The following is a 26684-nucleotide window of genomic DNA, read 5'->3' as shown; positions in this document are numbered from 1 at the left end:
ACACTTGGCTGTTCTTTTTGTTGGAATGAGGCTATAGTAAGCAGAGGAGAATAGCGCTAGTCGATATGACTGGCACAGGGAGGACTAAACAGGGACGAGAGTAATAAGGAGAATACTACTAAAAAGTATATATTTTTTAATTTTAGTGAAGCAGGGGTTTTGCATATGAGCTTGTTTATGCAATATATTTTTAAGAGACCTACATTGTTTTGGGGTATAGTTTTCCTTTAATGTGAGATGGAATGGCTACTGTTGTAGGTAAGCCCCTGATATATGATTACCCCATGAGAAAGTGTCTGCCGGGTTTAGTTGTGCTTCATATACTTTAATTGATAAAGATGAATAACTGTGCACAACAATATTTAGAAATAAACAGATTCACCATGTAAATTATGTTGTAAGTAAGGTTGTTCGAAGGTTGTGTGTTCCTCATTGCTCCACATGCAGCCCTGAGCCTCTTCTGAAAGTTTCATTTTAAAATGGACACAAACCTCTCAGACTGTTGTACTTTCCCCATTGTAATACTTTTCAACTGGGGAGTGCAAAAATATTAAGCACCCCCCCCCCCCCCAACGAAATAGATCGCTAACTTTTTTTTTACCAGGCTGGTGCTGTTAGGACAGAAGCACACCTGCTGGTGTAAAAAACTGAGTGCCATGCAGTTTTTTTTTTTTTTTACCTTTCTACTGGTGTCCCAGACATTCCCTGTGCAAATTCCTTTCCTCCATGAGCAGTAGAATATACCTGTTAAGATTTACTCTACTGTACATGGGCAGAATGCAAGCACCTAGCAAAAAGATAGTAAGGTAATGAGATACAGGAGCTGCGCTCGTTTTTTTTCCCCAAAGGCTAGTTTAGTTCTCTCCTAACAGGACCACCAGCCTGGGAAAAAAACTTAGTGATCTATTTCACTGGGGGGTGCTTTGACCATGCCCTGTTATACCCAGTTAAATCCCCAATCTGTCCAATTAGGATGTGTTCGAAACTCCATGTATACATTTGGGAGACTACAGGAAAATGTGGGGAAGCTGACATCTCTGTGTAAATCACGTGTTCAGAGGGGATCTGAACACTTTAGTTTTCTTAAAATACATAGTGACAGAAAGCATTGTTTTGGTGTATTAAGAGGAAAAGAAAAAGATAACTTTTGAATAAACTTTAATCAGATGCATTTATTGATATTAAAGTTATTTGTAATTGCTATTCAAAGCAGTATCTATTTGTCTGTTTGTCTATGAAGATTCTCATTCATCCAGGTCATGATATACAGTATCTAGTAAGCGTCTTCCCCAAGCGTCCTCCAGCTCCCCCAACTCTCCCCCCCAGCATTCCCTAACTCTCCCACCAGCATCCCCCAACTCTTCCCCAAGCGTCCTCCAGCTCCCCCAACTCTCCCCCCCAGCATCCAACAGCTCCCTCAACTCTTTCCCAAGTGTCCTCCAGCTCCCCCAACTCTCCCCCCAGCATCTCTCAACTCTCCCCCCAGCATCCCTCAACTCTCCCCCCAGCATGCCCCAACTCTCCCCCCAGAATCCAACAGCTCCCTCAACTCTTCCCCAAGCATCCTCCAGCTCCCCCAACTCTCCCCCCCCCCAGCATCCTCCAGCTCTGTCAACTTTCCCCCAGGCCTCCCCCAGCTCCCCCAACTCTACCCCCAGCGCCCACCTGCTTCATCCAGGAAAGCCCTGGAGCTATAAGCGCAGGGGCTGCATGACAAGGGATCCAAATAACCAGCAGCCAGATTACACTGGTTTATGTTTAGAGATTGGAGAACTAGGTTCAACTGTGATTAGGTGAGAAGGAAAGAATTAAGGCAGGAGAAAGCCGGCCTGGGGGGCGGAGAAAATGAGAGGGATGTGATGTCAGAAAAAGAGGGCACTCACGTCCGTATCTTCTGAGGAGGAAGAAACATCCCACCCACCCTCCCTCTTTTTGCATATTTTGCAAAATGTCAGGAATTTCTCTTCTTTTTGATTTCATAATATCTATTAATAACTGAATCTGGATGTTTTCCTGAATGCATTGTTATATTGTGCTTTCTCTATCTTTATACGGTATAAGGATATAGGATATCCTATCATCAAGACACTGCAGATCCAGGACCAGCAGCAGGGCTGCTGAACTTCACTCATGGTTGGTAATGCAGCTCCTGCTGGTATCAGAGTTTCCTCTCTGTAGGTAGAGGCAGTCTAATACTCATTCAAGTCTTCAGCGAGGAACGGCAGAGCATAGTATCGACCTCTTATGAAATTATGGCTTAAGAATATTGCCTTGGGTTAGGCTTGCAAGGTCCTATTTATTTGATAAAATGTGAATAAATGCTGTGGCCATTTTCTCCACCTCTGTCTCCTGTTGTTTCATTAAGGTATGTAACAAGGGGGTTCAGTAGGGTGCCTCAAGGCAAAGGGTCAATTGAGGAGTCCCCTTGTCATGCTCTTTCTCAGCGTCCCCCTGCTCCTCCTCCAGCTGGCCGCTGCTTGCATCCTCTGGCTCACTGTGTCCTCACTTTTAAAGGTTGCGCCCTGTGCATACTGATGTCACATATACGCACAGGGCGCGACCAATCAAATTACCCGCTGACCACCAATGAAAAGGCTCGTCATTTTTAAAGGGAACCCGGGCTAAAAAAAAAAAGAGGTGTATCACGGCGGGGCCCCCATTGGCGCGGGCCCGATTGCAGCAATAGGTCCAATCGGCCTAGGGCCGGCCCTGTATTCTACAGAGCGTATCGCCTATGTTACCTGTGCCATTTAGGGCAGTGACACACAGGGAGATTAGTCGCGCTGCAACACAATTTTATTTTGCTCAGTCTATGTATTTTGCCTAGTTTTGTTTTTACACTGAACTGCTCCTTTAAAGCACTTCATTTTTGGTGTTACTGGTCCTTTAAAGCTTTACATCATAACTACTGCAAAATGCTCCAGTGTTTACAAAAATAGTGTTTTTTTCAAGGTTACATACATACAGGTATCGGACCCCTTATCCGGAAACCCGAATTACGGAGAGGCCATCTCCTTGTACTTGATCCTAACTAAGATATAATTAATCCTTATTGGAACAAAACCATCCTAAGGTAGGAGATCCAAATTACAGAAAGACCCCTTATCTGGAAAGCCCCAGGACCCGAGCGTTCTGGATAATGGGTCCTATACTAAATATCAGTAAAAGTTCTAAATGCAACTTGCCTTTAAGTTTGTGTGTGCAACTGCTATTGCATGGCATGGGGCAGCCAACTTGTCTACAAACTGTCCCTTGTCCCTAAAACATGAAATCATGCCAAATATATGAAGTGAAAATTGGCAATGTTTTTACAATTATAGAGTTTTGAATAAACAATTTTGTATACATAAGGCACTTTAAAATATATATGTGTGTGTGTTGATATACTATATACACACTCACAAATATATATTACACATAAAGCACGTTTTCCTAATAAAATTTCGTGCTCCAGTTCAGTCAAGAGAATGCGTATCTCTCTCATGGCAGGGGGTGTGACTGAGAAATGACTCCCGCCTCATTTCCTCCGCTGCCGCCATTTTGTGTCGGAGACATCTAGAGGAGGAAGAGACGAGAGAAAAGCAACATTCGGAGACCTGATAAGACTGACCGAAACTACGAATTTGCCTGTAGCGATTTAAAGTCGCACAAGCCATATTAATTGTTGCCGGTGTCAATAGGAACTCTTTCTCTGAGCACCGCGGAATTGCGAGTACCAGGACAGGAGCCGCCCGGGCTGCGCAGCTCACTCACCGCATAAGGTGGGAGGCAGAAGCGGAGAGGACACGGTGGGTTTGAGTTGTGAGGTATTAAGCAGAAACCATGTGCTAGTTTGTACGTTTTGGGACTATTGGTGACTCAATCTCTTCTGTGTATGTGTGTGTGTGTGGTGGGCACCAGGATTGTCTGTATCTGTTCCTTCCAAAAAAAAAAAAAAAAATGGCGGAACTCGGAAGGCTGCGGCCTTCTCGTGACTGACCTTAGAATCGGGGCTGTAGTTAAAGGAGAGGGCATTGCAGGAAATCTGCAGCTCCCATCCGAGGAGGGATGTACGTGACTTAGGGATGTCCAACTGCAGTCCCCGCTGGGATTAGTCGGAGTGGTGGGAGCTGCTGTCGCAAACGAACATAAGCTGAAGGACTTCCCTGATGTAAATTGAAAATAACACGTTAACCTTTGTCACTATGCTTTTCCAAAGGCTCTGATAGTGGAGAGGGGCAGTGAAATTCACCCAATTACCGTGTTTCCAGTTATATGCAAAGTATATGAGCAGTCACTTGTCTGCCAGTGAGCAGGAAAGCGCTGTACAGTTACATGGAAGTGAAACTACTGGATGTGGCAATGCTTACAGTTTCACATGCTGCTTTTTTGGAAGGAATATAATTGGGGAAAATAAATGAGAGACCTCAGCTTATTTAAAAGTGCACATATTTGCAGAAGCCATGTTTGTTAGACATTTTGAGACCCCCCCCCCCCAATTTTCCCACCATTTTGTTTATAAATACTCTGCTTTACAAGCAGAATAACCTTTGTTCATGTAAATACAACATTTTAAAGATTTGGTTACTAAAGTAAGTGAAGCAAGGTGACTTAAAAATCCTAGTTCACATGGGAGTTTGTTTTGCCTGTTTGTGCTTTATTCCATGCTGTGATTGCATGGAGTACTAACTACCCTGAGAGCAGATGCTGCCCCTATGGAGGTGACTTGCAGGTATATGCAGCAATATGTGAAAATATGTTGCACATATAAGCATTTTTACCTGTGTCCCATTGTAAGTTTAGTGATTGTTTCCAAGAGAGTACAGTAAAATGTAGCCTTGCTAGCACTGTTTGTGTTTATTGGCTGGAATCTTTATCCAGTACTTCTGAGGTTTTCACTTGCCACATAGACTTCACTTCTAGGTAATCTTGATTCTAAGATGATCTAAATATTTAAATTATTTTCAAATAAAGAATTAAAACAAGAAGATTAAAAAAGAAATGTCAATGCCATTAAACAATAGAATTGCAGTGATACTACAATAAATCAAATCTTCATGCAGTTAGCATATGATTCACATGGAGCATCATACATGGCATCTTCATTAGATTCAAAGATGAGATGGTTAATCTTTATGGAAGATAAAGGGTAGTAGTACCAAAATACCTTTCTGTTGCTGGTAGTTTGTTATATGCTGTCAACCAGCTGATGCCATGTCCCTTAGAGAATTGTTTTTTGACAAACATTGTAATTGTGGAACGTAGTTATACTCACTGGAGAACCAGGAAAGCCCTGGGGTATCAACGTGAGAAGTCCAAGTGTCCAATAAAGCTCTGAAATGCATTGCATATTACAGGTATTTTATGTTAATGTTGCATGTGTAACACAACATTTTTTGGTGTATAGATGCTTATAGTAAGCCCACACATTTTGTCAATATAAATTGGAAGCAGTTTGAATCCATCTGGTGTTATTGTTGCTGTGGTTTGACTAAGGGAAACATACTTTGTACAGTTCTCTTAGCTGATTCATAATGCATGTTTTGGAGGTAGACAAGGTATCGGACACTATCAGCCCACCAGTTTTTTGGTTTTTTTTTTTTAGGTTTTGACACTTTCATTTTGGAATATAATAAACCTGAGTGTGTTTCTTGTTAATTCCTAGTTATTGCCCTGCAATCTTGTTAACCCTCCTGGTGCATTATTAGTCATTCTCAGATCTATGTTGCCATATTAGATTTCATTTTTATTCTGCGAAAGTAGAGTTAAAAGCAAAATGTTTAACATGATCTTGTTGGTGACATTGTTTTTTTAGTTATAGAGGAGTGAGTAAAAGTTTTGAGAAAGCTGTCATGCAGTCCTGCAAAGCAAATTAGGTTAGCCCTCTCCTGCCTTTTATGTGGAAAGTGCCACAATTGCCTCTTTCTTAGTGCTCTTTTTATACAGAAAGGGCATGTTATATCTTTGATGATATTTCCTGATGCTGGCAAGCAACAAAAACTGCTCATGAAAACATTGTAAATATCAATATAGTTCTGTAGGGAAAGGGATACAGAGTACATACACTTAAAGGCTTATTTTGGCATGCAGGGAATCAAGCTAGAATGCAGTTTAATATGAAATCATTGTGCATCACATTCGCACACTGGCTGCCTCAAAAAATGGTTAAATTCTTAGTGGCCAGGTCCTCCCATAGTTTATGGTTTTTCACTGTAGTCTACTTGAAAATGCACAGTTTGTGCATTTTATGCATCAGTTAGCTACTTGGTAAATAAATATGTAACCGGATACAGTGTACACTCAGTTATCATCTTAAGCCACACTTCTTTCAGTCAGTAGTTCAAGAGATACAGGCTCCTGAAACCATTGGCAGATCCAGGTGTTTTCTCATGAACTGACAGCCATACCAATCAAGTAATTCTAATTGATTAGAATGATTTTACTTTTCTCTCTAATCAAATAGTCCAGTGTACTCAATCGCAACTTAACTTCATGAATCCATATTGGTGGCAAAACAATCCTGTTGGGTTTATGTAATGTTTCATTTTTTTAGCAAACTTAAAGTAGAAGGAAAGGCTAATTCACTTGGGGGTGCCAACATGTTAGGCACCCCCAAGTGACTTTAACCGCTTACCTTTTACCCCGGACTGGTGCCCCTGTTAGGAGAAAACCTCACCAGCCTGGGGTTGCTGCGAGTATAGTGAAAAGCCGAACTTTAACAACGCTACAGGTACACCGGGCTGGTGCAGTTTTCTCCTAACAGGGGCACCAGCATGGGGTAAAAGGTAAGCGATTAAAGTCACTTGGGGGTGCCTAATATATTGGCCTTTCCTTCTCTTTTAAGGTATGGTGTTCCAAATTACAGAAAGATCCCTTATCTGGAAAAACACAGGTCACAAGCATTCCATATAATGGATCCTGTACCTTTGCCGTCTGTACATTAAGGAAGTAAGCAAAGTTAAAACATGCTAGCTTCAAGGTCCTTCTCTACCCTTGAAACAACAGACATCCTTAGTAAGCCACCTCATAAATTTAGCGTAACCTTCTTTTTACGAAGACACATTCGCATTATGCCAGAAAGTTTAGCAAGTTGCCAGAGTACAGTTCTTGTGTAAAAAAATGCTTTGAAACTTCTAATAGAGATCAGTGATATTCAGCTAAGTACAAGCCCATGTGGATATTCACAGTAAAACTTATTGTATCAGACGAGTGAAATTTTTCATTATGGTTTCAGAATCCTATTATTGCCTAACCTAAGCCACACAGACCTATAACCACTGGAATAGAGGAACAAAAAATTGGTACTATTATCTTGGTATTTGAAATCATGTGACTTGTAATACTCATTTGTTACAGAGGCACCATGTGCCAAACCGTTCTGTTGACTGATATTTATTGCTTTGTTGTTTATGACTATTGTCCTAAAGTAGATCATGGTGTTAAGGAGGCCATTTGTTGGCTAGGCCTCCATAGAATCCAATCAGTTAACTAGATAGGGGCTATAACAGGGAATACAAAAGATTAATGGAAGTTTTTAGCCATTATCTCACTATCTGTATTTATTATTATTTATTTGGGATGACTGCCAGAACTATCAAAACTACAGCAAATGAAGATGAGTTGTAGCGCCACTTCATTTGCTCGTCTGCCAAGTACACCTACTGACATGGTACTTTAGGTAAAGTTTTAAAACCAGTCCCTGACCTGGCATGCAGGCATAATCTAGCATGATATCTGGCAGTATGGTTGATCAGCTAAACTGCCTGACAGAATCTGGGCATGTAATGTAAACCCTCTCCCACCAGTATACGCAGGAGTATCTCTTGTCAGTTTTTGCAGACCACCTCTGCCCAATGCCCTTCTGAAGATTTCATTCATTTCATTCTAATCTGTCAAACAAATTTTCAACTGAATTTATAAAACAAACTTTTTTTAATTGTGTTGCCTGTTTTTCTGGTGATTTGCCTTTATAATTATACAATCAGAGGTTTATATTGAGGTACAGGTTTATGCATGCATAGTATTTGTTTTACTGTTGTAGAGCTGGGTTTTTTTTTAATTGATGGTGCAGCTGGTGGACAAAATAGTGCAACTCCAAGGACCAATCCATTGAGAAAAACAAGGTTCTCTACTGATAAAAAAGTATAATGCCTTCACCCTAATCTGTCCTTTCTCTCTCTTATACTTTCACCCTAAGATGTCCCTGCTGAAGCGAGCAACAATAATAAGAGCATTAGTGAACAAGCACACAGCTATAAAAGCAATCTGTACCAAGCCCATACTACACTTAAGATGTAAAATTTGTCATTCTGCATACAGTTGATATGTTGAATATCTTTTGTCTCTTTTCTTTCTGAAAAATCAATAAAATTAAAATTACAAAAAAACAAAAAATGTGATACTTATGTGCAAGTAAGATAGTGTGCATAAACCAATTAATATAAAATGTTTGGGTAATACTGAATTCATTGTTAATTTCCCAGTACTATAATAACATTTTTGCAAACACCAGCTGATATTTTATTATCGGTAAAATATTTAGATGTATGTGATGTGGCCATACATGACCATATACGGTGTTAATATTGTTTGTGCAGATCTGAACAGCAGGAAGTGTCCTAAATTCATTATTCTACCATTCATTTTGTCCCCTCACTTGAGATGAAAAAAGCTTGGTGTTTTCAAACAAATATCTGATCATTGAATATCTATATATATATTTTTGTTATTCAGGTCACCATGACCAACGAAGAACCTCTCCCAAAAAAGGTAATATTTTTTTTTTTGCTTTTTTTTTTTTTTTTTTTTCCCATGTCTTTTAATTCCACCGATATTGCTTAAAACCTTAAACTAAAATAAATTTATATAATTTTTTTAGGTTCGTCTCAACGAGTCAGACTTTAAGGTCTTACCCAGAGAAGAGCTATTGCAAAGGTAAATTAAAAGACTGGGCAGAATGCATTTCAACACTGATTCTGTTTATTGTGCTCGTTTTTAGAAAAGGTACCAGTCCAACTCACCACAGCCCTTTAGTAGTGATGATTTGTTCCCCCAAAGATGTCCACTGTAGCTTCCAATATTCTGTACAAATGTTTTGCTATTATGAAGTCTTGACATTAGAGGTGCAGTAAACTCCTATGTACACCTTTGCTAAAATAATGCCAATAGTTACAAATTGTATAAATTTATATTTTCCTTTTTTTGCCATTGGAAATGTGATTTCTTGGCGCACACACAGGTGGGGTAGGGCAGGCAGAGTATGTCACACACAGGCAGCATAGGGCAGGCAGGGTAGGGCATGTAGATTATGGAACACAGGGGCAGCATAGGGCAGGCAGAGTATGGCACTCATGGGCAGTGTGTGCCATACTCTGCCTGCCCTATGCTGCCTGTGGGAGTTGAACCTAGCAGAGGTTTGTTCTGGGAGTCTGTTAGCAGTTGGAAATAGCCAATAAATGGTCCCTAAGGTGTGTAATAATGTGCTGGGTGTTGCTGCGCTATCCACAGGGGAGAAGGAGGCATATAGATTTAAGGGTGTGTCTTAACATGACATAATTTACTTCTTTCACGTATGAATGATGGTTGATATCCCTGCAGTGAGCACCAAGCATTTGGGTTTTTGCTGCACTACCACCATTAATGTGGGCATGGTCTTGTGATAACATGGGTGTGGTTTGAAGTGGGTGAGGTTTAAAAATAGGAGTGGTCAGAACTGGCTTCCATTAGCGGCCCTCCACTATGTATGCTAGAGAAATTCCGGCCCTCTGCACCACATAAGTTGGACAGCACTGAGTTAGGCCATTGGTTTAAACAAATATAAGGTATGTATAAACAAACCCTTAGCCTTTGTTAGGCTTTGCGATAACAAGCAGCTAACTATACAGGGGGCTTATCTGTGAAGTAGTTATTTGTTTTACTAGTTTCTCCCCTGCAAACTGTGACTCAGCAGTGCCAAAGTGAAATGGGGTTATGGCTTAGGGCCATGGTGGACGGGGAGATTAGTCGCCGTGCGACAAATCTCCCCGAAATGCCATCCCACCGGCTAGAATGTAAATCGCCAGTGGGATGACGTTTCAGGGAGATTAGTTGCCCGCGACAAGGGAGATTTGTTGCGGGCTATTAATCTCCCCGTCTGTCACCACCTTTAATCATTTTATTCATAAATATGGTTAGAGATCTTGTCCTAAATATCTTTGCTAATTCACAAAGGTTGGTGCAGAGAGTAGTTCATGCACTTTTGAATGTGTAGTTAGTTGTTAAACCTTGCCACTTTAACTTCCCAGATAATTTATTCAGTATTTTAATTAGATTTTGTTTTTTTCCCACAACTAGGTGGAAGCAGTTTGAAGCATATGTGCAAGCTCTGGAAAATAAATACACAGATCTTAACTGTAAGTGGGAAATCATACTTCTTATGCATTAAAAAAAAATGAAGGTTCACATTTGCAGATGTAGCTACGTGAAGTAATACTTATGCTGCTTTTGTGCCATGTATGTTTCATGCAGAGAAATACATAGACTGATTACAGTTGTGGAGCCTTGTTTGAAAAGTAGGTTTTGTTTAGGGATACACTGAATTCATATTTTTTGAGTATTGAATACTTTTGTGTATGAAAACAATTTCTGCCTATGACTGACTTGTAATCTAAGGTTGTGATGTTAACTGGTTGGATTAGGACACCTTTCTAAAAGGTTTAAATTCAGTCAAATACAAGATCAGGTGTATCCCTAATTTTGTTAAAGGATAGTAAGCCATTTATTTTAAAAATCACATAAAATGACTTTAAACAGACCCCAAAATAACACCCCTTAATCCCTGCTTGCAGATTTATTTACTTTCCCTATTACCAGCAGCTGACCTGCACCTTTTACAGACTTCCTTGTCTAGCTTGAAGCTCTGCCCCCTTTTGCTTTTATTGAGCACTTCTCTTTACGACAATGAAGCTCAAAGAAGTGCCTACTGGGCAGGCTCACTGCCTCTGCACCAATTAAAATCAATCAGGCATACGCATTCAGCACCTTTTTGAGATTATCGTAGTCTGAGAGAGGAGGAGTGCTCAGAAAGTGGGTGAGCTTCAGACAAGGAAGTCTGTAAAAGACTAGTTGAACTGGCTGTAATAAAAAAGGCAAATCTGGATACATAGAAAAAGGTATGTTATTCCGAGGGCTGAATAGAGTAATTTTTACAGATTTAGAAGAAAAAAAAAAGTAATTCAGTTGTCAAATATAGTAATGCCTCATTCTATTACATAAATTGCATGAGGAGAAATCTTATTGTTATAGTATTTTATAGGTGTCTCTATTAAAAGCATCTATTCAAGTGGCTCAAATTATCTATTTTGTATGTTTTCTTCAATTGGCCTTTCTGGTTATCAGGGTTGAAGGAATAACCGTGTTATTGTTAATCTAATTTTTTATTGACACTGCCCTAGAAGTCTATACTTTGTTCAACCTCAGTTTAATAAACTAAACTTTTTGTTGAAATATTTCATGTTTTTTAAATTAAACAAAACTAAAATATATAGCTCTTTTACTTTCCTGCTTTTTGGTGTTTAGGAGCAACTGTCAGGTGGGAAATAAGTTTATCAACAATACCAGTCCACTGATATGTCTTCTGTTTAATGAGCTTCTCCTTACCAAATGCCTGACACAGATGGCAGCTGGGGGAATAGAGGGGTTTGTTTAAGAAGAGCTTTAAAGAAGATTTTTAAAGGAGAAGGAAAGTCATTTTGGCATTTTACTGCCAATATATTAGCCACATTAGTGCCACCTAGAACAATATATTTATTCTGCAGGAAGCTTTACCATACCTGAGTAAAGAGCCCTAGAAGCTCCCTCCGTTTGTTTAAGATAGCAGCTGCCATTTTAGCTTGGTCTTCATAGCTTCCTGCTGCAGTTGTAGCCTAAAGGAGAAATAGGTTTTTTTTTTTTTTTTTGCTTTAAAGGGTTAGTGGTCAGTGATTCCTGATAAAAGCTGGAAAGATGCAGATATGTAAGGCAAAAAAATAAAATAAAAAGACCAATTGTATGCGATTGCCTTGTCATAGGAAAAACATGGACTTTTATTCTAATTAAAAAGGTAGAAAACTGTTTAAACACAAGTGCTATTCATTATTTAGAACAAAGTGTATGTAGGTGTATAAAAGACCAACTGTAACGTATATTGATTTCAAAGACCTAAAATGTAATCTTGAAGTGAACAGTCCCTTTTACATTACACTTAAAGGTAAGCCTATTCCATTAAAATATTTTTAATGATTTCAGCTAATGATGTCACTGGACTGAGGGAGTCAGAGGAGAAGCTAAAGCAGCAACAGCAAGATTCTGCCCGAAGAGAAAATATATTGGTGATGAGACTGGCCACGAAGGAACAGGAGATGCAGGAATGCACGGTTAGTGTTGGCCCAGTTTTTTTTTTTTTTTTTTTTACTTTCAGTATAGCAATAAAGTAGACCACTTGGTTCACAGCATCAATGATGCATATTTCTAGCGTAAGTTTTTGTCATCAGTTTTCTTATTTCTGCAGTTAACATCTTGTGGGGATGAAAAACTTCTTAAAAAAAAAAAGTAGTATGTCAAAAATACTCAACTGGGCACTTTTGGGGTTTAGATTTATTTTTTCACATACGCTGACAGTGTCTACAGCAATTTAAGCATCCTCCCGAGTCATTAAATAATTTGGCTTTTTGTTATGCACCTGCAATAATTTTGCAGTGCACATCAATAAATGTTATAAAATTCACGGCATCAAAATGTAAAGTAAAAATTTCTTGTTTATTTAATCATCGCATCAACGCGTTTTGATCCTCATAGGATCGTTGTCAGGATGGGGAAGGGAAGTGAGGTGCAACCATAAATACAAAATTTATTTTGTATTTATGGTTGCACCTCACTTCCCTTCAATATCTCAAACCATTCATACTGATTATTCCTGACAATCTGCACATATATATATATATATATATATATATATATATATATATACACACAATTTTAAAATTATGTTCTTGATAGTGAAAATATTTTTCTTGTCAAGATTTGTATTGTAGGTTGACATTTTGTTTGATTAATCCTAGCCTAATGATGCCTTTACTGTCTCGTATGCTTTTCACATGTTATAGATAGGTGTATTGGGATTATGTCATGTGTGGAAGTTTAGGTGTACTGTTTCTAGTAATTTTACAAAATATTTATTTCATAGTGATTCTCATTTGCCTCTATAGAGCCAAAAAGGAGAGTCAAATGTGTTGTTAATCTCTGTATTATGTGAATATCACACATAGTAAGGAGCTGGAAGTATGTTGAGTTCCTTGCTACATCTAAAAATGCAAATAGGAAGAAGATATTCATTGATAAGTAGGAAGCATACAATTTAAACACAAGGCTTATGTAGTGGTTGGTATGTATTTTCTGTAACTCCCAGCAATTTGATTTTTAGTGCTATTTAGAGTACATTGCCTTTTGTGGTATTGCTGACATGTTTGTAACTGTCAACATTTGAAACCTCTGCAGACTCAGATACAGCATCTCAAGCAAGTACAGCAGCCAAGCGTTGCCCAGCTGAGAGCAACTATGGTCGACCCAGCCATCAACTTGTTTTTCATCAAAATGAAAGCGGAACTGGAACAGACAAAAGACAAACTGGAACAAGCCCAAAATGAACTGAGTGCCTGGAAATTTACGCCTGATAGGTAAACAAAACAAATACTCCCCAGTCAAGACTTCCCTGACAGTCCCACTACGAGAATGCTATGGTGGGATGGCCAAGTACTCGTTTTGCACACCAAGACTCAGACTCTTGTGAGCCAAAAAGCCACATTCTTACACTGTCCAGCTTATAATGCTTAATGTAAAACTTATCAGGTGAACCTTGTATTTCAGCTTTTTATTTTCCTCCCCTCATTTGCTTCAGAGGCCTGAGAGCGTCGGACTATTCCGAAGATGTGGCCACATCCGCCAGTGTTCCCATTTCTAGAACGCTTAGAAACTTGCAAAAGTGGTTCTGTTTGAAGAAAATACAGGGAGAAAAAGAAGTCTTAAGCATGGCACAATGTGTCGGCAACCATTTTGTGGAGGAGAGAACCTAGTGATTCTATTTTTCTTTTGATATAAATCACGAATTGAACATGTAAAATTCCTATAAAATGCTAAACATGGAATGTTTCTAACTTTGAGACTAGTGACTTATAGACACTGTAAGTCCTTATTTCCAAATAAGACTCTGGACTTCATGATTGTTCACTGAACTGTTGGGTCCAAACTCAAGCTAAGGTGATTTTTATTGTAATGGGGAGTACATAGACATGGGCATGTATTAATGAAAATTGACACCAGAGTAGTGCATGCTTCTAAATAACCAGCTAGTATTGTATTTTTGATTTTTTAAGTACTCAGCTGGTATTTAGCTTGGTTCAAGCGCATTTCTCTGATGGTTGGTAATGCAACGGACCTTTAAAAAACACATACACACAATATGAAGGTGTGATAATCACCTTCATGGAAAGCTAAGCTTGGAACTTGATGGTGTTTACAACTATGACAAAGATAGAAGTATCAAAAGTTGTTTGAAATTGTACTAGATCTCTCTCTATAGCACAAGCTATTTGGCTTCATTTTTGAAGCGTTAAACTCTGCTATAACATGGCCGTGCACATTTTTTTTAGGTTTTTAAAAGCATTTAACGTTTGCCTTTTATGCTGCTGACCATTCTTATTTGTATGTTGCTATAGCATAACTGGCTTAAGGGGAGGGCTTTATATGGTTTTATTTAATATTTCCTAAGGAAATTATATATGTGTGTAGTTTTGACTCTTCAGAGTCTAGGCTTTAAAACAATTAATACCGAAAGCATCTAAAAATAACAGTTTTATCACTAGGCTATGTTAGGTTTGTATGTTATTAATTGTTGCAAAATTGCTTTCTTTTCTTAGGTTTCACTTGGACCTTTTTAAGAACTGTAGTAATTCTTTACATTAGACCTAATATATAAAAATTTAAACATACATTCAAGATTTCTTAGAAATATAACCATGCACTGCTTATCTTTGCAAGGACCAGGTAAGCATTTGGACAGAGCCCTTGACAGCATTTAAAAGTTATTGGGAACTTACACATTGATTGCAGTAGTTTTAGGAGACAGGAAAATGTCTGAGCAGTTATTTATATATTTTAATATAAATACATTTATTTAATTGCTGAGTGGTATGTCTTTTTTAGAAACTACCAAAAATAAATATATACATTTTTTTTTTTTATCATGCATTCTTACATTGTGTGGAAGCCTCTGACTCTTGGGGACCAATAGCGACCACTCATTCAACCCATCCCTTGCTTTTTTTTATGTTAAAGTAATGAATTTGGGGACTTGAAGTCCCTTTACTTTTCAGCATCAATTGCCATGGCAAGCAAGTCCCACAATCCCTTACTTCAACATGGAACAAAATGAGGGAGGGGTAAAATGACTGCTAGCCTAAAAGGGGTGGTGAAATGGTCATTGCAAGTCAGAGGAAGATTTCTCTGAATAACTGCTATAACGATATATAGTATATCTTATTTTTTCAGTTCAGGTAGTGGTTATGCACCTTTTTCTAAAATAAAAACAAACAAAAATATCTTATTTTTGAATAGGGGATATTTTTAAATACATGTCTGTTTATCTTTTCTTTAGACTGCAAATGAGAAAAGTATTGTTTAATATATACATTGGATTTCACCCTTTACAGTGAATTTAAAAAGAAAACCCCTTGTTATAAATGATGGCTGTTTTCTGTGTAAGACGGAAAGTGATTTAAATTTTACTTTGCAAAATACTGTTAAAGCACCTGCAAATTCTCTAAAGAAATAGCAGTAGCATTTAAAAGGTTTTATGGTCTTTTAATCATTGGACATGGATTGATCATAAAAAAAATGAGGGAAAGAACTCTTTTTCCAAATGATTTAAGAATGTTTATGGACTTGCATTTTGATACATCTTCATGACCATTGAGGAGCAGTACTTTTGATTGCAAACTGTGTTTTCAGTCTTTAAGTTTGGTTCATCTTTTTAATTTGCGTGTTTTTACTTTAAAGTTAAAAACAGGAAAAATTACAGCATTGTGAATGAAAAGTCCATGCTTTGCAAAACCTCTTTTTAAGGAGCCCATAACCCAAAGTAATACCCATTTGTTCAGTTTGTGTTTTAAAATGCCACCATTATATCTGTTATGAAATCTATAATCTTTTCAATTTGACCTCAAATTACATTTTCAAATTCTGCCAAAACCTTTAGTTCCAAAGTTAATTGGACTTGGGCTTATATTTATATATAAAATATACATATTGACAATTTTAAAGAGAAGGAAATGTTAAGTGTTTTGGACTCAAAGGAAAAGAGCATTAAATTCAAGGAACACACAAAGTGCGTGTGCTTTTTTTGGAAGTAGTTACGGGCTCTTTAAATTTTGATTTTTAAAACCTGAACAATGGTTTTCCTCCTTTCAGAAATATTTTAGGCTTATGGCATATAAGGCATTTGTACCTGTGTTCAGTTTATCATGTAGCAATTCAAATGAACTGTAACTGACAGTATTAGTCTTTTTGTCATAGACTTAAAGACTTACCATAGGTATGTTGGATTAAGTTGATTATTTTGCTTTAAATAGCCCCAGTCGATGTTATCCAATTTTCTCAGAGATCAGTACTCCCATTTGCCAGATTATCCGGTAAAACAGCCAGGTGCCATAAGCCTTAAATCAAATTGCAGATAATTCATGAGTAATAGGGTGTGCAGAAAAAGAATTGTGCCAGCTATTTCTGTAGCCCGTGAAATTATATGTAAAGTGATAAATGCTGTATCATCAGTAGAATTTCATATAGAAGTACACATGTAGATCTGTGTGCCAGACACACACTTCTTCGAACAAAAGGTAAACTGTATTGGATGTTAATATATTGAACAGGATATGCCTTCTTAGAGCTTCATTTGACTCACTCTTTATAGGTTGTGGTGTCCAGGCAGTTTCTTTTTGCCCTAGGTCTAGGACAATTTAATATTCTTGATCTCTCAATTCTGGACTGTCCCTCTTGAGTTACAGTATAAGCCTTTATATGACCTTTACAATCATTTGAGGAAATAGTTGCAAATGAGTACACAAAGCTAAATTGAACACACTCTTTACTGGCCTATAGTCTGCTTCATTTTTCTGGTTATAAAGTTGTGATCAATACTAATTGTTCAGATTGCCCTTCATAGGCCTAAACACTTTTGTATAGGTTGATTGTTTACAGATCCTCTGTGAAATTACTGATTTACAGCAGCACTGATAACCATTGATTCTGTTCTCCCCTTTCTTCTTTGTCTAATGTTGATTTGCCCCTTCCTTCCGGACCACTTTTTACTTTTGTCAGTGCATGTTCATAAGAGCACTTGAATACCCATGGTGCCTAGTAAAAATTAAGAAATACCTGCAGCACCTAGAAAGAGAAATGTGTAAATGGGGATTAGCATAAATATGGAGGAGGAGGAGAATAGGTGAATTGGTGATTTTTATCTGCAACAAATGTGCCCTTAAATGTGTAAGTTGTGTTCAGTAATGCTTTTAGAACAAGTGTTGTGGGAGGGAAGTTTTTAAAAGTAGCACATGGGCATTTTTCTCCAGCAGCATATTTCATCTACAATGAAGCACCCAAGCTGCTCTTGTTGGCTCCCATTCACACCTGACCATTTTTCTTTACTCCCTGGCACTTAGGCCTTCTGTATTGTTTTGTGGGGCCCTGGACCTTATCCAGTTGATTTGTCCACTTGTTAAGATGTTGGTCTAAGTTTATTTTTAATGCAATTATTTTGATTATTTCAAGGCTGTGTTAAGATCAGTTTGCCAAATATATTTAGTCCCACTTTCCATTGCAAAATGAGAGCAAAAGATGAAGGTAAAGGGAACATCATCATAATGGAACACTGCTTTGTCTTTATCTGTGGATGAAACAACTGAAACTGGTTGCAGCTGCCATTGATTTGAATTTCAACCACCTGTAGCATGTACAATGGATTTCAACCCAACAATGCACACATTGCACGTTTCAGGTGTTTCACCACTGACTGACAACTCTTGGTGTTCAATTAGCCTAATCTCTCTGCTATATAATCATTTATGTTCATAGTGCAAGGTAACATACTGAATATACTTTCTAGCATATTACCTGGAAAGAAATTAAAGGAAGTGGTTGCGTTCTTTTATTTTTACTCCTGTTCGGCCTTTTATCAGTTTTTTGGGGGGTTTTTCACCATGCTTCAAAGTAAATCGGACAATGACACTGAGTGCCATTAAAATGAAGAATGACTTATTTATTAGGGGATGATTAGGATAACTGAAAAATCCAAAACTAAATAGCTTGCGGAATAATTGTGAAGTGGTACTACAAGCAAAACTATATAATACTGTACTGTTCTGCAATAACGTTATAAAGAACTTATAGAATGGCAGACGCCTTGCACTGACTCTAGAAAGCAATTCCTTTGCATTGTCTTTGCATTATTTTCATAATTTTGCCTTAGAAGTATTTGTGTGATGTATTTACATTACCTATCTGATCCCCCATGTTCCTCTATGAGGGGGGCGGCCATATTTGTGCAGCAGTAGGCTGTTAGCATTAGAAGCTATAATCTACAGATTGAGAAGGGACAGTCAGGTTGGCAAAACAGTCAGGTTTAGGAACTTCCAAGTAACAATAACAGACCTATTGGTGAAAAGCAAAATGGCTTTAAGGTCATTTTTAATGTACATGAATATTTTGAAGAGAAGTTCTTAGTGTCATTCTCACTTTAAGCAAAGAGAATGTATGTGTTTTATTGTGCTCTTAAGGTTAGTAACTATAAATTATGTATTTTATTTGATGCAAAATGTAATGTAAATTTAGATCAAATTCTAATTAAGTGGTCATTTTCGTCTGTAATAGTCCATTTATTCTGCAGAAGTAAAATTTGTAATTTTCAAGGGTGCAATGGCAGTAGTCTGTCATCCATTTTAATGTTATATCCAAGGTGTACTGTATAAACCTTAGGGTCTAGTTTGGTTTTGATCTTTATTATTGATAATTCTAGTATTTGTAAAGCACTAGCATATTTTTTAGTACCCTACCAACCAACTAGCACAAGCTGTTTTTATGTATGTAATGTATAACTTTATGTAGCGATGTTGGGATACATGCCACTATAGGTGTGCAGTCTGCTGATTTGTGTTCACAAATGAGACCACATACTATGTATTGATAGATATCAATTTCAATTGTGGACACACGGCAAACAAAGTCTCTAACTATAAGCAGGCTTTATTTTTGGGATCAGCCAGGACAGATAACCATGGGTAGTACAACCAAATATAGTACATGTATAGGACCTCTTCTATAGAATACCTCAAAGGCAAGGCTTGCTAATTAAGGTAATTTCCTGGTATTTGGAACAATAAAATTATATCTACACTAACTTACATCTGACCATGGGTAATTTGCTCCTCTGCTTGTGGCAGGCATATGCATTCTGCTCCCAAATTCTGACGAGCACATTTGACAATGTTCATGGATTATAAGAACATACAGTAGTCGTAAGCCGTATGTGTGATGTGTGAAATAGCAGTGCTTTCTTTTTATGTAGTGACCCAGTTGTTCATAGCACAGCTGTGTGCCAAGGCACATGTAGTTGATGGGAAAATCATAGACATGGTAACGTTATTCCATTATTGACATTAGGGAGGCACTAAATGCAGGGTCCGTTCTGGTATTTTAGTTTGAGATCTGGCTCTATACGGACACTTGATTTTGTAATTTCCCCCCCCACAATTTTCTAAACTGACATTTACAGAAGTTCAGTGTTAATGGTAAAGTACAAATCAAATGTAATTGATTAGTTTCACCAAAGTTATTTAGTATTTTGGAGTTAGTATTCTGGCAAGTTAAAAATAGTGGTGTGCATGTATTTTATGGTAGACTTAAAATACATTCTAAATGTACAATGTACATTTTAAAATACAATTTCTAACTGGCCAAAGAAAGTATCCATTGGGAGAATACCATGGTTAGTCTGCTGTTCCTGACACATTCCTGTCACTACAAGTCGTTAAACAGAGCCCCAGTTTGTCCCAGATGCTCATTGTTTCTGGTTATATTAGAAAACTGAATGTATAATACATAAGAGACATTTATGTTGCCTGTGTTTGTATTTTAAGTATGCTATACTCACTTGGGTGGTGTCAACAGACATCTGTCAATAGAGAGGAACATACTGTATTTTGGAGTATACAGGTATGGGATCCTTTAGGGCTCTGGCACATGGGGAGATTAGTCGCCCGCGACAAATCTCCTGTGTCTCGGGCGACTAATCTCCCCAAAATGCCATCCCACTGGCGAAAATGTAAATCGCCGTTGGGATGGCAAACGCGGCGGCGTTTTCCTCTCGAGGCAACGTGTGCTATTTCAGTGAAATCGCCGCCGCGTATGCCATCCCACCAGCAATTTACATTTTCGCCGGTGGCATGGCAATCCGGGGAGATTAGTCGCCCGCGAACAGGGAGTTTTGTCGCGGGCGACTAATCTCCCCGTGTGCCAGAGCCCTTATCTGGAAACCTATTATCAGGAAAGCTACAAATTACAGGAAGGCCATCCCCCATAGATTTCATTTTGATAATTCAAATATTTAAAAGATTTCCTTTTTCTCTGTAATAAATGGTACTTTGCTTTGAATCCAACTGAGCTAATGAATCCTTAAAGGGGGCAAAACCATTCTGTTGGGTTTATTTAATGTTAAAATGCTTTTTAGAAGATATAAGTTATGGAGATCCGGATTACAGAAAGACCCCTGACTCAGAAAACCCCAGGGACCAAGCATTTTGGATAAAATGTCCCTCACCTGTACTTGTTTAACTTGTATTAACATATATAGTGAACATGTTTAAATATATTTTCTACATACCTAGTAAAATCTGATGTTAGGCCCTTAATGCAGCTATGCATTCATTACAAAGCAGCATAGTAGTAGTATTTCTTAATCTTAACTAACATGCTAAATTCTTTGTAGATGACATTGCATTAAATGGAGTAGTTCAACTTTTGATGAAACTTTAGGGTGAAGACACATGGGATGATTACTTGTCACGATTTGTTAAAAAGACTTGCACCGACTTTCCCACCATAGGTTACTATACAAGTCACAGCTACTAATCGCCACATATGTCTTCTCCCTAAAGCATATTATTGAATGTCCTATTCTTAGCAACTTTGCAATTGGTCTTTAAGTTACTTGCTTTTCTCGTATTTACCTCTTTCCTGACTTTAAATTGGGTCCAGTGACCCCGGCAGCAAAAAAAAAAAAAAAAGATAGCTCTGTGAGTTACATGTCTCATTGTTAAGCCTTTCATTTTTCTTTTTCAAACTACGGTGTAATTTTTTGTGTAAGTTAGACCACAGCTGCTCAACAAAAAGCTAAATCATTCAAAAAATAAAAAATGACAAGTTGCAATTTGTCTCAGAATATTACAGTCTATCAGAATTTAAAGGTGAACTGCTAAGTTGTTTTCCACCTGTATATATCTATCGCAGCACAACCTATTTGGCTATTTATCGAAGGAAAGAAGAAACCTGAAATAACACAAATCACTGATTTTTAACTGTTCGGTATTTCCCTGCCTTTAATAACTAGTTATTTAGAGCAAAAAGTTATGCGAACAGAGTTAGGTATTCTACCATACATTTGTTTTTAATCTGAGAGCAATGAATAAATTAGGGGCACCTTGCTGGCCAACTAGGATTATTTTTGGGGTGAATTCTTCTAAAATCATATGCTGAGCCACAAAAGACCCTCATACTTCAGCTGAAACTGCAAGTGTTGTAGGGATTCTGGGGAATTGTTCCTCAATTGTGTGACCCCTGCTCTTTAGTCAGTTTAAGCATGACTGAGTACTACATAGAAATGGGTCTTCAATGCTCACTGCATTTATACTGGAAACAATAGGCATTTTAGCAGCAGAAAGTGGTGTGTGTACAAGTTAAGAAGGAAAGTTCTACAGGATAAACACAATGTACTAAATTTTTACAATACATTTGGTTTCAGCATTTATCACTTTACATTTGTATAGTTTCTTCAGTATCTGGACATACAGTATTTTTAGCATTATAATTTGAGCAAATAGAATACCTCAAGCTGTACTTTTACTTAGGAGGCAGACTCTCTACTCTGTGTTGGTCAGCCAAGCCTACAGTTTTATTCATACTTGTATAGTGATAACACATTAAATGTATGAAGAACATGGATAACTGAACAGGACTTTTGGCTTCATTTAAAGGCAGATCAAGTAATTGCAGTGCATTATACCTGCCACAAGTTTGATCGAAATGAACCCTTGTCAAATCACATTCATTATAATGGTATTACCAGAAGTAGTGAAAGCAAGCAGTTATTGGTGGAAACCAAACAGATACCTGTAGGTGTGGTTGCTAGCTGAATTATACTGAAGCAGTTATGCCAACAGGTAGTTGTGGTAGAAAATAAATGATCCTTATGTGTGCCTGGTGTATCTGGCCACTAATGTAAATTATTTTAGAATAACGCATTATTTCCATGCTCTGCAAGTAACTTGGTTAACTACAGTCAGGAGTCCTGCCTTTGGGTTGTTAATATAACCTATATAACACATGTGTAGTTACTTACCACTGCAGTGGTTCCACAAAATATCAGTCATTTCTTCATGTTTTGATGGGTAACTCTTTCCCTTACAGCCAAACAGGCAAAAAGCTAATGGCAAAGTGTCGAATGCTTATCCAAGAGAACCAAGAGCTGGGGAGGCAGCTGTCCCAAGGACGCATTGCCCAACTCGAGGCTGAGTTGGCTTTGCAGAAGAAATATAGCGAGGAACTTAAAAGCAGCCAAGATGGTAAGGCCATTGTTTTGAAATAGTTAACAACTTCCTGTGTGATGATCATGGTTGTCAATTTGTATAGAGATTGGACAGTACAGTAACAGTTAAGAGTTAAATTGAATCCTTGGAGATGAAGTGCCAGACAGAGAAAGGTGTAGTTCCCTGCCCCCACAACACTAAGGAGTGGACTTAGCAAAATTTGAGTTTGCGAGAAAAAAAAAAACCACAAGTAAAAGAACAACCACAATAAAACTTGCGTGACTGTTCTTGTCGGATGCTAGATTATTTAAGGAAAAATGTGACAAATGCTGGTAAGAATCAAAATTTCAGTGAGGCTAAAAAGGCAATGATGCCGAAAAGAAAAAAAAAATAAAGACAACCCTCTGCTTAGTGAATTTTTTTCTGCCGAATTTTTCTTTCTTTAAAAATTTGGTTTTATTTTTTTTTTCCTGCGTTTCCTTCAATTGTGAACAAAATGCCAACTTGAATTTTCATAAAACGACCACTGAGCATTCAGTTATTTAAGTACCAAATGGGTCATATGACATGCACAAAATTTTATGAAGCTTTTTTACATCTTAAATTATGCTTTTTTATGTATATTGTTTTTTCTAATAAAAGAATATCAATGTATTGGCCAATATTTTACCACAACTGAAAGGTTTATCCACTAGCCTTAATGCAAGGACTGTACAGGCAAAAAAGTTGTGTGGTCCTGCCCATTAATGCAATTTTTAGAAGCAAAGCTACATTGGCAGCCTCTGTAGCTTTCTGACCCTAGGTACAGGTGAAGGTAGTTTTCCCCGTAATGTATGTATTAACATAGTGGAGAGAATTCCAGTGACAGGCCACAACTCAGTTTGCTAGTGCTGCAAAAGATGCCAGTGAAAATAAGGGATGTGTCTTAATCACTTACTGTAGGAATGTCCCCTGTAATGTTCTCTGTGACTCATCACTGTTGACTGCAGCTTTACAATGGCTCTTGTACATCACCTCTTGTGGTTAAATAAGGGCTAAGACACACAGAGTTACTTAGAAGTTTCTCGTCACGGCTACAAAACACCAAGAAAATGAGAATTGTCTGTGCTAAAACACAGACAATTATCAGTAAATTATCAACTTTGTCTATTTTTGAAACCACTACAAGTAGCTCCCCATGTCTTAGCCCTAACGTGGCAGAGTAAGAGACCTAAAGTATTGAAAAAAAAATAAAAAACAAGATGATATAAAATTCCAAAAAGAGACACTTATAACAATATATTTTTTTTTTACAGCTGAAAAGTTTATAAATATATTTCCTGTGTATGTTTTATGCATATTTTTTGCATATGGGTACCTGCATTAAGTTTGTTACACTATGGCTTACTGCCTTGAGATATTTGTGTTTCAAATGTCATACTAGTCTGTTCTGACTCCTTACGGTTTAGAAGAACTGGCATAACCCTACAAGGGCCAGTAAGATTCAGATGTTTCCAGGAGTTATGAAGACATCTATATGTAATAAATATGCATAAAACATTGAGATTTTTTTTTCTATTATAATACTCTTAAATATAAACATGATGTAATTTCTCCACATTACTCACATGCTTCTGTATTATAATAAATACTGTAAAATATAAGAATAGTATAAGTTTTGGCGTTTAATGACCTTCATCCTTGTGTCTTTATATGGCTGTGGAACTCCTTGGTGACTTATAATATCTATATATTTTACAATAGGTGGGTACACTATGTGATGTATAACCAGTCAAGTGTTATATGTCTATAAAAAGACACAAGGCTAAAGGCTAAGTTCTTTAAATAGAAGGCACCTCAGAGTTCCATGCCCTAATATGCTCATATTTTACAAAATGAGGTACATTTATTATAATACACAAGTTTTCATGAGTCTTGTGCAGATAATTACATAACTAAGCACCAGTTATAACTGAAGACATTACCAAGCTCTGTTTATAAGGATTTATTTACATGATATTCATGGCTCTTATGTATTTTAAAAAAAAAGCACACGGATGGCACATGATAAATTCCCCTTCATTGCTGGTGCAGTATTATTATTATTAACATTTACTTATAAAGCACCAACATATTCCGCAGCGCTGTACAATAAGTAAGCATCATTCTTTTTTTTTTTTGGTAATTATAAATGTGTTTGCAATTTATTGATCCTTTTTTTGTTGAATACAGAACTGAATGACTTCATTATTCAGCTTGATGAGGAGGTGGAAGGAATGCAGAGCACAATCTTAGTTCTGCAGCAACAGCTGAAAGACTCCCGTCAGCAGTTATCCCAGTTCCAGCAACAGATCCAAACATCTGGTAACAGGACTCCTTCGTCGGAATCCAAGGATGAGGGCGAGGCTTCTGGAAAGGATTGTGGCCGTATACTAAATGGACCAAGCAATGGTGGCTCTTCCCATCAGAGAACACACAGCTCAGTTGGTCTTTATAGGGAGGGCAGTAGCACAGAAGAGGATTTTTCAGCCTCCCCTATCAATGAGGGAAAGCTCCCAAACCACTCAGAAGAGAGAACTAGTAGAGGTGGGAGCAGCTATATGAATCAGCTTAGTACTGGGTATGAAAGTGTAGATTCCCCAACTGGCAGTGAGAACTCTCTAACTCACCAGTCCAATGACACAGACTCTAATCATGACTCCCAGGAGGAGAAGCCAGTGAGTGGAAAAGGCAATAGAACTGTAAGCTCCCGTCACCTTCAAAACGGTTTGGACTCCAGTGTAAATGTACAGGGTTCTGTTTTGTGAAAACAAAAAAAAGTAACATTTTGAACTTGTTTTTTTTTTATACGTCATTTAATTTCAGAGAACATTTTTTTTGCCCAGAAATCCAACATTTTTTTTGTCGCATATTTGCCTTCCTTAGGATTTCTTCCGGCATTGTTGCTTGATGTAATACCTCTGCCAATTTGGACATTTTAACAGTTAATTATGTTGTTGCTAAAATTGCCATTTGTGTTCACCAGTTACGTTTCTAGAGGTCAAGGAACAATGTTAAACTCCAAACATTAACAATGACTGTACAAATGTTATAACCTAAAACCTTTGCTGTGTAAGGGCACAAATCCCCCATTCCATTATTATACTTAGACCTAAATAACAATTTGGTATTGTGAGGGTTTGACTGCCAAAGTTTACCCAGTAATGTAGTTTTTATCAACAAATTTGGACACCTAGATATATCCTGTGGTAGTTTGTGTTAATCATTGTTTTCTTTTTCCTCTTCAAATGACATTTGTACATATCTTATTTTTCTTCTATAGATGGCTGAATGTTTGAGACTTGTGCATAGTTACTCAGTTTGAAGAACTGTTGTACCTTGTTTATGCATATGCCTCTGTGACTCCAATAATACCTTGCCTGTACTGACCAAACCAAAATAAAGATTTTTAATAATGTCGTCACACAAACTTTTGTCTGTCATACACATAAATTCCTTGAATAAAGTTTAATGAAGGTTTTCATTTATCCAGTTAATGATGGTACACATTATCTAGTTTTGTATGTTTAAATGAGTGGTGAAGTGGTTTCAAGATTACTCAGCAAGTCCAGTTGCTTACCACTACTAGATATGGTATTCAAAAAAAAAAAAAAAATATATATAGTTATATAGTTATATATATAGTTGAGGTCAAATTATTTTCTTTTTAACAAGTTCTGATACTGCATGGGCAGTACAATGGGGTGAATCCTAGATGTATATAGGGTCATAAGTGATCCAGTTTTCCCATATATCTGTAACCTTGTTACGATGTAAGAGGATCCCTGGCCAAGGATTGGACTACCAAGTAGGGCCTGAAATCTG

At 37.6% G+C, this 26684-nt stretch overlaps 1 protein-coding gene across 4 annotated transcripts; it reads left to right on the top strand.

Annotated features, from left to right (window-relative positions):
- Nucleotides 1-3477: 3477 nt before the first annotated feature.
- Nucleotides 3478-26289, top strand: wtap (WT1 associated protein). Of its 4 annotated transcripts, none has more exons than XM_012962846.3 (8): nt 3482-3788; nt 8713-8748; nt 8858-8913; nt 10312-10370; nt 12244-12371; nt 13492-13670; nt 22723-22877; nt 25053-26289. In XM_012962846.3, exons 2-8 carry the CDS (start codon nt 8719-8721, stop codon nt 25625-25627), a joined length of 1182 nt encoding a protein of 393 aa, XP_012818300.1. In that variant the 5' UTR covers nt 3482-3788; nt 8713-8718; the 3' UTR covers nt 25628-26289.
- The last annotated feature ends 395 nt before the right edge of the window (nt 26290-26684 follow it).

The sequence above is a fragment of the Xenopus tropicalis genome, chromosome 5 (assembly GCF_000004195.4).
Source record: "Xenopus tropicalis strain Nigerian chromosome 5, UCB_Xtro_10.0, whole genome shotgun sequence".
NCBI lineage: Eukaryota > Metazoa > Chordata > Amphibia > Anura > Pipidae > Xenopus > Xenopus tropicalis.
This window is presented reverse-complemented; position numbering and strand designations above follow the sequence as displayed.